The sequence below is a fragment of the Temnothorax curvispinosus genome, unplaced genomic scaffold (assembly GCF_003070985.1).
Source record: "Temnothorax curvispinosus isolate PA1 unplaced genomic scaffold, ASM307098v1 QBEX01018237.1, whole genome shotgun sequence".
NCBI lineage: Eukaryota > Metazoa > Arthropoda > Insecta > Hymenoptera > Formicidae > Temnothorax > Temnothorax curvispinosus.
In genome coordinates this window covers 121,144-134,137 of record NW_020228017.1, presented here as the reverse complement: position 1 = coordinate 134,137, position 12,994 = coordinate 121,144, and the positions used below count along the sequence as shown (strand labels likewise).

At 35.7% G+C, this 12,994-nt stretch overlaps 1 protein-coding gene across 3 annotated transcripts; it reads left to right on the top strand.

The window, feature by feature from the left end:
* Positions 1-6,857: 6,857 nt before the first annotated feature.
* LOC112468228 (glycine-rich cell wall structural protein 1.8-like) lies at positions 6,858-12,654 on the top strand. 3 transcript variants are annotated; one of them, XM_025037329.1, is made up of 5 exons: positions 6,858-7,051; positions 7,520-7,861; positions 8,289-8,867; positions 9,759-11,279; positions 11,953-12,038. In XM_025037329.1, the coding sequence occupies exons 1-5, from the start codon at positions 6,982-6,984 to the stop codon at positions 12,027-12,029; spliced, it is 2,589 nt and encodes an 862-aa protein (XP_024893097.1). In that variant the 5' UTR covers positions 6,858-6,981; the 3' UTR covers positions 12,030-12,038. The 3 variants fall into 3 exon arrangements, with proteins under 3 accessions (XP_024893097.1, XP_024893096.1, XP_024893098.1); XM_025037328.1 differs by lacking the exon at positions 11,953-12,038 and adding an exon at positions 12,045-12,654 and having other exon boundaries at positions 6,859-7,051; XM_025037330.1 differs by lacking the exons at positions 8,289-8,867; positions 11,953-12,038 and adding an exon at positions 12,045-12,654 and having other exon boundaries at positions 6,860-7,051.
* The last annotated feature ends 340 nt before the right edge of the window (positions 12,655-12,994 follow it).

The window sequence follows — 12,994 nt, the reverse complement described above, 5'->3', positions numbered from 1 at the left end:
GCTAAAATGTCAAAATTTTTTACAGCTTTATCATCAATGATGATTCATTATACTTTAGCGGCCTACTATAATTATTTTGACGGTGCAACAAAATTATTTTCAGATCTGTATCTTAGCTAAATTTTTAGATTTTAGCAAAACCGTTCTTCCCCCCCTCCCCCCCCCGTGCAGAATTCACGTATTTACAATAATTTATGTAATATAATAATTTCAGTAATTTTATAAATTAATTAGTATTTTTATTGAAATATTTATGTAATGTACAATACGCCATACATTATCTCTGTAAATGCCGATGACAGTAACAATTCCATTCTAAACAATATATGATTAATAGTCCGCTGCCCACGGAAATACATGAATTACGTCATTGTTCGTCGTGTATCGTACCGCAGTTACAGCACGTAAGCCAAACGGTTGGGTTTTCCTGACTAAATTTTGTTGCTCGGCTGATTGTGAGCTGCACCGTAACATGTGAGTCATTAAAAATACTCGACGACTTTCCGTGGGCTTTGCATTCACCGTGTGACTTTATTCTGTAATATTGGCATTCTCTATTTCGATTCATTCGATCTTGATTCATTCTTTTCACGACTTCGATTGAATCATTGCCTTTTTACATCATGTATCTTTCTTAGTGTCAAGTTATTAATTAAATTACTAATTAAGAAATTTCTTTCTAAGAAATTAAATTTCTAAAAATTTCTCTTTGTTATCTGATCTCTATAATAAAAATAATTGTCATTATATGATTTCTAGTAGAAATGTTTGTTCTTAAAAAAGTTATTATTCAAGAATAAATAATATGCTTATTTTAATGCAGTTTTTGATTTGTTATTGGGCAGTTATACTGACTTTTTCTAGTAACTGAACAGAAAACTGTTTATAGGATTCCAATCAAGATGTAATGCTTTTCGCGTAATTACTGCACAGAAAAGACGTACAAATTCTGAATTCAGTTACTTAGCAGTTACTTAGCATACAGTAAAAGGACAATGTAATCATATACACACATATCTGGTATTTTAATATTTTTAATAATTTATCATTGTGTAAATGAGGTATTCTATATGACACTATCCATTTTTGTATCTTCTATATTTTATTAAAGTCTTCATTAGACTCTGTATCAAAGCTTTTTTTATTTCTTTTATCTCTCTATTTAATTCTTTTATTTATATTATCAAAATAATCTGAATAATTTTAAGAAATAAAACTAATATATTATTAATAACATAAGTAAAATAAATAAAACAAATATAGTAATAACATTTTTTGTTACTCACATATCTCTTATTTACGTGTGTATTTTTCTCATTCGTCACTTCCAATCTTTGACAATTGTAACTTTGACATTTATAACTTCATCTCTTGCTTTAACTAATTTTGCCCAGTGGCTATATGCAATATTTTTGTATATAAAAAGAAATCTTAGTCAGTAATACTATAGTAACTGCTTGGGTGTTCGGTCAAACTGCACAAATTTCTACCAGGTAATTTTTACAATAAAATATAAAAACTGATAAATAAGATTTAAATTAATTGACATATATGTTTTATAAAAATTTATATTTAACAACTGGCTTGAGAGACGTCGTAAAAACTAATTTATCGCAAAATTTACACACTTTTCATGAGTTTTTTTTTAGATATAATACGTAATTTACAATAATGTAACCAAATATATGTAGAAACATTTCTTATATTACATTTATGGATAAAATAAATAATTTTAAGATGAAGATACCATTTTTATTTTATGACACAAGCTTGCCTTGGCCACATCATGGGGATTCCCCGATTATTGACATGCACGGTGAATCCTCGTGGACCAATTGACATGGAATTACAACTTGAATTAAAGATTAGAAAGTCATTATCTGAAGATAAACATTTATACTCGAGAATCAAGTAGCTTGTTCACGTGCTTATCATCCGTCATTATAATGACGTAAATGGAAATAACGAACTACTATTGCAAAGTAAAGATCAAGCGTTCATGTATACGAATATCTGTATTTATGATTAGCGACGAGACCGACCGTATTATCATCAAAGATAATTATTTATTTTCCGGCCGCTTATACGAATATACGTGGAACGAAATCGAGCTCCGTTTCATTATTCAACCAACTCTGAGTAACGCTGTTTTAAATTCACGATCAACGGATTCCCTATTTCTAATAGGGGAATCTGAATTAATTATGTAAAAGAGTTACGTATGTTACTTGATAACGGATTCACTACATTAAAGAAAAATTTACACGCTTATTGTTTTGTTTATTCTCTTTCTTCAGGAACTACAGTTACTATGTTTTAAGTGCTAACATTATTTACATTATACAGTGTAATTTATATTTATATTTTATATTTATTTATATATTTTAAATTTTATTAGTTAGTCAGGTGTCTTTATTGACTCCCCGAAGAGTTGAGGCCCCCGAACAATGAAAAATATAAGGAACAAGGAACAGATATTAGCGATTAGAAATAAGAAATAAAGCTGGTGTAGCCTTAATACACGGCTTTCGATAGGTTAAAAATCTATGTGTTATTTCCTATTTCTGTTGCCTGTATTTTTCATCGTGCATTCAACTTTATTCCTGATTCTTTAGTCCTAATCGCTAATATCTGTTCCTTGTTCCTTATATTTTTCATTGTGCAGAGGCCTTTACAATAACTTCTGTTTTTATATGTTAAATATTATACAAGTAACATATTATAAATACCTATTTTTTTTACATTATGAACTTATCAATGTCATATTCATATCACATTTTATGTTATTTTGTTTTATTATTGTCCGTCTTGTTGCTTTTTCTTTTTTGCTCTACTTTCTTTCTCCCTTTTGTTTTGTCTCCTTTGCTTCCTTTCGTAATAACTCTATCATCTACTCTTAAATTTCTATGTCTGTCCACTCGATATATTCCTCCAATGCATGCTGCCACGTCTCAACTCTCCAACCATACAGTTCGCATTTCTGTTTCCTTCCTTTTCTTAATATTTTGACTGTTTGACTCTATTCCCCAGCCTTGCTATCTTTGCTCATCTTTCCTTTTTTCATTCTTTCGTCAAATACTTCGATAATTCCATTGTCTATATTTCTTTTGTACCATTTGTTGCACTTCGATTCTCTTAGCCTCTACTATCTTTTTTTCTTTTATTTCCTTTTTTAATTTTCTTTCTATTCTACCTTCGTCCATTTCACCTTAATGCATTCCTGTAGTTTTCTCCTTATCACATCCATTTCTTTTTCCTTCATTACTCATTACTGTAATTCTGTTTTTTTCTTATTTCGATAAGTTCTTTGCTCTTCTAGCTGTTTTCTCTATCTTCTCTCAGTATGATCTCGCTAATCCATTTTCCTTACTTTCTACTTTCTCTTTGTATCTCCATGTTTTTTTTAAACTTGTAATCTTGAATTTTTTCCCTTAAATTCTTTCTTTATGATATTTTCAAGTGTTATCTATATATAATCAGCTCATACTATCTATTTAACCTTCCGAGAACACATAGAGTCAATTTGACCCTGTTTTTTTGCCAGAAAAATTTTTAACCAAAAATATTAAAAATAAAAAAAATAATTTTTTTTTCGTAAATTATGTTTTTTTTTAAAGTACACTCATGGGTCAATCTGATCCTATATACACACTTTGATCGTCCATCATTTTAAATTGACGAGTGTGATCAGCTTAAAAAATTTTTCAGATGTACTTGGAACATTGTTAAATCAATTGATATAAATAAAAAGTGCCGTTGAAATTATTTACAAATTTAAAAAAATTAAAAAAAATTTTTTTTAAATATTTTTTTTTTTATTTTTTTTAAATATGTAAATAATTCCAACAGCACTTTTTATTTATATCAATTGATTTAACAATGTTCCAAGTACATCTGGAAATTTTTTCAAGCTGATCGCACTCGTCAATTTAAAATGGTAGACGATGAAGGTGTGTGGTAGGGTCAGAGTGACCCAGAGTGTTCTCCGTGAATAAAAAAATATATAGGTGTGTTCTCGGAGAGTTAAAAAATTTTTGTGGATACTTTCCATTTTCCCTCAATTGTTCCAATCCCATATCTCCCATATCATATCTTTCATTATCGTCTAAATGTCAAACATCCATATTCTTATTTTCCAATTTTTTCCAAATCTTTTCTTCCCAATTCTCCATTATACACCTCTCATTGCTATGTTTGCTTTTCTAATTCTTTCCTGTATTTAACTTGGGCCAGATTCTTTTATTTAAACGTCTTAACTTATTATTCTATCATTTTCCCTCTCCGTTTCCAATTCTGCTTCCTCTCTCTTCCCTCCTTATTTCAAATTTTATTTAGATTTGCATATACATATTATATGAAGATTTGATTCACGAATACAGACAAGCGATAGTTGAACACTATAAAAAAAGAAAGTATGTTTCTATCTCTTTATCTTCCCACAAAATTAGCATTAATGATTTTAATTTGCAATTATAGAATCAGTTTAAACAAAGTATGTATATACAACAAAATTTGATAGATATAACGAATATATTTGCATCTCCTAATATACAACTAAATCGGATATACTTAACTATTATCGATATTACAAGTCGTGCTTTTTACAATTAAGTTTTACGATTTTTTAGGCGTTACCGGATTTCTGCAAGCAGTTAATTCATCGATGGCCAGTCATTGAACCTGACCTTGAAGAACCGGAACGATACAGGTTTCGCAAGAAGCTTAAGGAAGAATTTACGAAATAGCTTCGTGTTTGTGACTGGTTAAATTGACTATTGCTTGATACCTACTATTGCTTGACCGCAGACATAATTACTTCACCATAATGTACTCACTAAAAAATAATATCCTTTAATAATTTTTCGAAATTATCAATGAAATATTATCTCTACGAAGCAATTTCAAAAATTTATTTCTTCGAGATTAATGTTGAAAAATGATACCAGCCAAGTTTAATTAACATAAAACTCATTATAAATATTTTTATTTATATTTTTGCGATTTTTAGTATATTTCTTTATTACTTTTTTAACTGTAATAAAATTTGTCTTTAATTTAATTTAAGTATAAAAATCTTGATAACATATTTTTGATAAACTGATACCGATATAATTACATACGTACAAATATATTGAATTTAGAAAAACTTGAACTTAATTAATCTTTTTCTTTATCTTATTATATTCTTTCCTTGACCTAATATAGATCTTCATTGCTATAGTAATAAAATTTGTCACTGCAAAAGAGAGTATTTCGAGGACTGCAATTTTTATTTCTATTATTTCAAAATATTAGCCCGTTATTTCCATGTGTATTCATTGGTTTTTCCCTGCATATATTACTTTTTATATCCCCTTCTCATATAGTTATTCTAATAATTATTATTAAATTTGACTTTTTACGAATATTTAGCGAGTAATATGAGATGTAAAAAAGTTATTAATATTAATTATTGATATTGTCAATTCTCTATCAATTTTTCTCGGTTACTTACGATCACATCGCGCTTATACGATTTGAATTTATGGACAACGCTTACTCGGATATATATCTACGTAGGTTGGTTGTAATTATTTATGTTAATAAAAGACAGAGAAAAGATAAATTGTTTTTTTTTTTGTAACATTTAGTCATTGCTTGTCTGTATTAATAAGCCAAATTTTTTTCTCGAGTTCTATTTTGCTACACTTACAAAATGTTTCTCTTTTAGAAAGATCAACACGATAAATAATAATTTGTACAAGAGATATTATTATATTAAATTTAAAATAAAGTACACCATACAATAAGTGTTAATTTTTTTATTTAATTAACAAAATAATTAAAATGTCTTTATAAGATAAATTATAGAAACTTGAATGCCGTTTATTGTCATTTTACATTCCGCTTAAATTTGTGAAAAATATATATCTTCAATTCTTTAGCTATACGATTATTGATTGTCGTATAGTCATCGGTATAAAGAGGAGACAGATTTTAGTGAATCTCCATACACATGCTTGCGAGATATGTCATCTTGACTGCTTAAATTGCAAATGACTTCGTCACATCGCTAAGACTGTTTGGAAATCAATATTTTTCTTAGGTATTAAATTTATTGCTTATGCAAGAGCCGGGAGTAGTTAGTGTGTCTTTATTTTATCATCGGAAATAATATTTCCGCTTAATACAAATATTTGCAATTATTTCTCTAAATAAAAACCTTCGAAATGGGTTGCAAAAGAAAATTGATTTATTTGTTCACACGCGTTAAAAAATTAAAAAAAGAACTGATAAATAAATCTAACAACTTCTTTTACTATATTGCTTTTCTCTCCCTTTTTTTCTCTTTTTCCCCTAGTCCTTCTTTTATATTTTTTCCAAAGTTTTATTATTTACAACTAAAGCTAACATAAAATCGTAAAAACACATCACTTTTTATTGGATTGTTCATATTTACTGCATCCTTCAATAAACGGAAAAAAATGACCCGGGAGCGAAAATAAATGAATACTTCACCGAAATGAGTAGACCTTGATAACCGACTCTACAAATCACAATCAAGCGGCAAAATTGTTGTCGTTCGATCAGCTTTCATCAATCATTTTCAAAATTATCAGTATTCGATGTAACGTTTATATCCAATGTTATAACTGCATAGTTTGCGTAAAGTTTATAGCACAAAAAAGTATACTGCTCTAAAATGTAATGTTTCTCGGGATCAATGTCAATTTCGTAGAAATGAAATATTGCAGGGAATCCTCTAAATGGAATCATATGCCGGAGAACGCGATACGAGAGAGAAAGAGAGAGAGAGGGGTCAATTATTGTCCGACGTAAAATCCACGCGTGTGTCGTATATAAGATGTTGTCCTCGTGCGGGAGCTTCAGTCGCTCTTGACTCTCCGACCATCGGCGAGACAGATAAAAACAAGGAGAGATACGTGCGTGATAGACAAATAACGGAATTTTTTTAATCATTTCGGAAGTGAAAATTTCATCATGAGGTTGTTTAGGTGTTTGGTGCCGGTAGTGGTGCTGCTTTCGATTAAGGACTCTTCTGCAAAGCCTGGTGAGTTTTAAATCTTTTTTTTCCTTTTGCACAACTTAAGATTTAAGAGGAATGTTATGGCCAGATTCTAGATATTTATATAATGATGACCTAATGTCTGATTTGAGAAGATTATGTCACACCGAAATAACTTCTGGCTTTTTTCTGCGAAATTAAAAAGAATTAAAATAACTATTGACTTTTTCTATAAAATTAAACAACTTCTTTGCTTCGACCAAATCGCTAGTGCTTGTTAAATTAATAAATACTGCCAGTTTGGTCGAAGCAAAGGAGTTGTTTAATTGTATTACTCACTGGCAAAGAAAAAGTACCTTATTTGTTTTTCTATTAAATATTCAGACAAGATAATAAGTTTTTAGTGGAATTAATCGATAAAAGAGAAAATATCACGGAATGTGCAGAAAAAAGTCGTAAATAACGTTATCATACAACGTCACTTTGGATAATCTTCTTAATTTATTTGTAAAGGCGTAATACGCGATTTGGTCGCTGGCAACGTCGGCAGGGTCGGCAGTTTGTTGGACCCGTTAGGACTCTTGAAGCCTAAAGGCGGTAGCAATGCTAATGCCCAGGCTAATGCCCAGTCGTTAGGAGGAAATTTGAATTTCGGGCCTGTTGGGGTCGGCGGTGGATTCTCCTCGGCCTCGTCGTCGGCGACGGCGAACAGCGGCGGCGGCGGTGGCGGCGGCGGCGGCGGCGGCTTGGCTTCCGCTTCTGCGAAAGCGGATGCTCAAGCTGGCGGATACGGAGGATACGGCGGTTCGAATGCAAACGCAAACGCGCAAGCGTCTGCCACTGGTAACGTACAAGGTATGCTGTCGCGTATGTACACAAATAAAGACATGTTTCTAAAGTTTTGAACTTCCTTTAAAGCGTGCGGTTTAAACAGGATGTTAGACCGATTGAGAAGTAACAATAATAAAAGTCTTAAAATATTTGTTCTTTATATAATATAAGTATTACACCTTAAAAATATTATCCGGATATTCTATGCTATTACATATGAGATATCTTGGAGATATTATGATTTTTTAGCATCTTGAGATATCTTGACAAAATTCCGACTTTTCGTTTTATGCTGTATAAGTTACTTTGATAACTCCATTTTTTTAATTATCTAGAACTATTTCTAACAATGGTATTTTTTATTCAAATATGCGTTTAAATTTTTACTTTTATTATTATCATTTTTATCATTATCATCAACACGTTAACAAATGATGCGCTTTTAACGTAGGTTCCTCGGGAATTCCCGGGGGGTATTACGGCAATAATGGCGGGACCAGCGGTTATTACCCTGGCGATTCTCATCCAGTCCATCAACCGACGAATTACGGAAGTTACGGTGGCTCTCAGTCCGGTGCTAACGCTAACGCTAACGCGAACGCGAATGCAAATGCCAATGTCATCGGCAGTGGCGGAGTGCAGCCGATTGGTCCCTCATATTATCCTTCCCTGCCCCAGAACATCGGTAATACTAACGCGAACGCTGGTGCAAACGTCCTGTCTAGTGGCGGCGTGATTCCCGACAAGTATCCTGGCGGAGAAGTAGATAGAATAGAAGTCATTCCCGTAAACACGCTGCCACTCGCTCGACCATCCCCGTCGTCTGTAATCCATCCGGTACCCTACCAGCCACATGGAGCAGGTAAGGAAGATGTGATTGTCGTTGTCGAGGAAACTCCGCAATACCCGCCGTATCATCGTCCGAGTCTGCCCCATTACCACCATCACCACCGTCGTCCGAATTACGGCAAAGCGAAACAACAGCCCGTCGAGATTATCATCGTCGAGGAACCGGCGGGGCCTAGTCCAGGTGATACTTCATGATCGAGCGCACTTGAAAGTCATCGTGTCGTCATCGACTTCTACGCACTAACTGAAGGCAGCTCCATTTTTCTGCACTGTCTTTACGCAATTCTTCATAGAATCTATGTCATAATCGTCCTAGGTAGCAGGATGACGTTTAAAGATGTCTTAATGACGTATTATTGACGTAAGAGATTTCATTAAGACGTTATTAATACGTCATTTGACTACCTCTGTGCTACTCTTTGTATATGTCTTATTGTATGGGTGTACAATGTTGGTAATTAAATGGTAATGAAATTCGAATTGGCTAAGAGCCACTCAAAATACTCGTGAATAATCAGTTTCTTTGTGTACAGCTAATTTACATAATTAACGTGCACATCGTTTCATGTACTCCTCGCTTCGCCGATCAAAACATCTTATGCTTTACGTTGGACGGAAGTTATATGTGTTCAAGAATATGTGTAAACGAAAAACATTTTCCGTGTTGTGTGTGTGTGTGTGTGTGTGTGTGTGTGTGTGTGTGTGCGTGTGTTTTGTGTGTTATACTCGAGTTGAAGGTTAAAAATCTCAGTTTTTAAGATGTTCTTTAATTAAATATTTCTGTAACGACGAGAGAGAGACAAGAAACAAGGACGCCGCCTAATAATGCACTTTCGCTGTTTTCCTCCATCATGACACGCACTCTAAATGGAAAATACACGGAACGAAAAATCTGATGTTAAGCGTGACTGAGACTGAGAGCATAAACCTCGTGATTTTTGTATGACGCGTGTTATTTTAATCTTCATACTTGTATATAGCATGTTTTCATGTATCGATCTTCATGTGTCATATGTAATGTTATACAAATATGATAAGAGAAAACTAATATATTTTAAATATTTCTTTACAGCTGATGGCTACGGAATTGGCGGCGTTCAAGGAACTCATCCCTATAAAGGCAATCCATTCTTAGGCGGCGCGGGATCAAATGCTAACGCCAATGCTGATGCTCAGGCTGGTGCAGGCGGAAACAGCGAAGGTGTCCTGGGGGGACACGGTGGTTATCAACAACAAGGATATCAACAACAAGGGTACCAACAACAAGGGTACCAACAACAAGGGTACCAACAACATGGGCATCAACAACAAGGGTATCAACAACAAGAATATCAACAACAAGGTGGTTCAATCTATCCAGTACAATCATCAGGGCAAGACAGTCATCCGATCGGCGCTAACAATCCCTTCTTAAATCCCGTCGGGTTTTCCAATGGCAATACTGCTGCCAACGCAAACGCGGAAGCTGGTGTCATCGGAGAAAAACCGATAGGCGTGAATAATCCGTTTTTCAATGGCGGCGTATCCCATGGCGGAGGAGAAGAAGTGAATTATCAACTGGGAAGTTCGGATATTTTGAGCGAGAAACCAAAAGGCATTCCTACCACTTACCCCGGACAATCAGTCGGAGTAGGATTTCCAGGTTCGCTCGGAGGTAATGCTGGCGCTATTGCCAACGCCAACGCCAATGCCAACGCCGGCGCTGGAGCGGGCGCTGGAGCCGGTGGTGTTGGAGGAGGATACGGACCGATCAAGCAAACTCCTATATTAGTTGGTTCTGACGGATATAGACCCATAGGCGGATCTTCGGGAGTTCCTAGTGGTCACGGAACCGGTGCAGGTTATGGTGGACAAGTCGGTGGTTCGTCTGGTGCTAATTCCAATGCCAATACTAATGCCGGAGCCGCCGGCGGTAGCTTCGGAGGATCCGGCGGACATGGATCCGTTGTCGCAGGATCTGGAGGTCACGGGGAATACGGCGGAGGCTCTTTCGGTCAAGGTGGCGGTGGATATGGAACCGGTGGTACAGTCATTCCCGCTCCACATGCTGGAGGTTCTTCCGTCGCCAACGCTGGCGCCAACGCTAACGCTGGAGCTGCCGGTGGTAGTTTAGGAGGATTCGGCGGACATGGACCCGTTGTCACAGGATCTGGAAGTCACGGGGGATACGGCGGAGTCTCTTACGGTCAAGGTGGTGGTGGATATGAAACCGGTGGTGCAAACATTCCCAGCGGACATGCTGGAGGTTTTTCCGATGCCAATGCTGCAGCCAACGCCAACGCCAACGCTAATGCTGGAGCCGCCGGCGATAACTTGGGAGGATCCGGCGGACATGGACCCGTTCTTGCAGGATCTGGAGGTCACGGCGGATACGGCGGTAGCTCTTACGGTCAAGGTGGCGGTGCGTATGGAACCGGTGGTGCAAACATTCCCAGCGGACATGCTGGAGGTTCTTCCAATGCCAATAGTAATGCCAATGCTAACGCTGGAGGTTCCGGTAATGTCCTCGGTGGATACGGAGACGGCGTTAAAGGAACGGGACATGCCGGTGGACATGGTGGTCAAGGTGGACTCGGCGGATCTGTCGGAGGAGGTATATATGTGTTTTACGTTTATACGTAAAGATTTATATATGTGTTGTGTGTGATGTCCTGTATGAAAAAATTTACGTATCAAACGCATGTAAATCTCCAAATTCGGGAAATTTGTTAATTTGTGCCGTTGCATAGCGCGTAGTATTTAAAACTGGCAGCTAAAATAGTCACTACTTTATTAGTAATAAGCACGACTTCCTTTAATTGTTACCGTCATTATGTAATTGTCGATGTTTATCTTTGACACGTAACATTCTATTATATGTAAATATTCATCGTTCAGATGATCGTCGAACAAATGCGTCGACGAACAAAACGATGCGTCTTTCCTCTAACAATCTCCAGCGCGTAATTCATCTCGCGTATTATACAAGAGATGAAAAATTATTCAGTCTTATATCACTGTCAATTAATGACCGAACTGACGAAAACCAGTCGTTCACCGTCATCGCAAATCAATCCCCAAGTCGCAGAACATCAGGTATCTCATTATCGCGCACGTTCCCAGCACCTTCATCTATTAGTCACAAACGTCATTGGCTGGAAAAATGATAAAAAACTCACACAGCATCCCGATGGGAAATCCGATCAAAAGCTCCACATTCATATGTGCTTGTATGTCCATCGGACGAGTGATCGTAACAGAGCTTTTTCGTGTTCCCTTTTCCACAGACCTAAGCCCCGAGGCCAAGGCGTCGGCGTTGTCCATGGCGGAGGCTGTGGCGTCGGGACTGGTCGTAATTAAATGATTCGCTATCCCGCAGGCTCAAACGCCAGCGCTCAGGCGTCCTCCAACGCAATCGCGTCCGGCGGTGGATCGGCATCAGCAAGCAGCAAATCGTCGGCTTCTACTAACGGATCGGGATCTGCGAAAGCTGACGCGTCCAGCAGTGCGTCTTCAGGATCTTACGGTGGTGAATTAGGATCGAAGAGTTCGGCGTCGAGCCAAGCGTCGGCCTCAACCGACATCAGGGACATGCTGATCTTCAGTTAAACATTGTGATACGACGAAGGCGTTCGACGAGAAGAACTCGAAGAGGTCTTCTCGGCCATAGGAGCGATGTAATACTCCGATTTTACATTTTTGATGTTTCACAAACAAAACGTAATCGGTACGAATATGATATTGCCTAACTTTACGAGGATTATAAAATTAATTATTAAAACATTAAAAGTACGTATACACGTAAAGAACGGTTTTGCTAAAGTATCTAAAAATTTGGCTAGATATAGATCCAAAAATAATTTTGTTGCACCATCAAAATATTTAGAGTAAGTCGCTGAAGTATGATAATAATGTTGTAAAAAATTTTGACATTTTAGCAATCAGTTTGAGTGTTCTATAATTATTTTGATAATGCGACAAAATTATTTTCAGATCTGTATTTAGCTAAATTTTTAGATACTTCAGGAAAATCTTTTTTTCATAAAACTGCACTGACAAGAGAAATAAATAATCGGACAATCGTTCGAAAATTAACAAACGGATAATTCGATAACTTCTAATCGGAATTATAAAAAGCCGATCGAGGCCAAAATAATGTCTGATCAATGATAATGTCCGATATGATATTCAGATATCATTGATAATTGGATATCATTAATCGGACATTATTTTGGCCTTGATCGGCTTTTTATAATTTCGATTGAAAGTTATCGAATTACCCGTTAATTTTCAAACGATTGTCCGATCATTTAAACATGGATTTTTTTC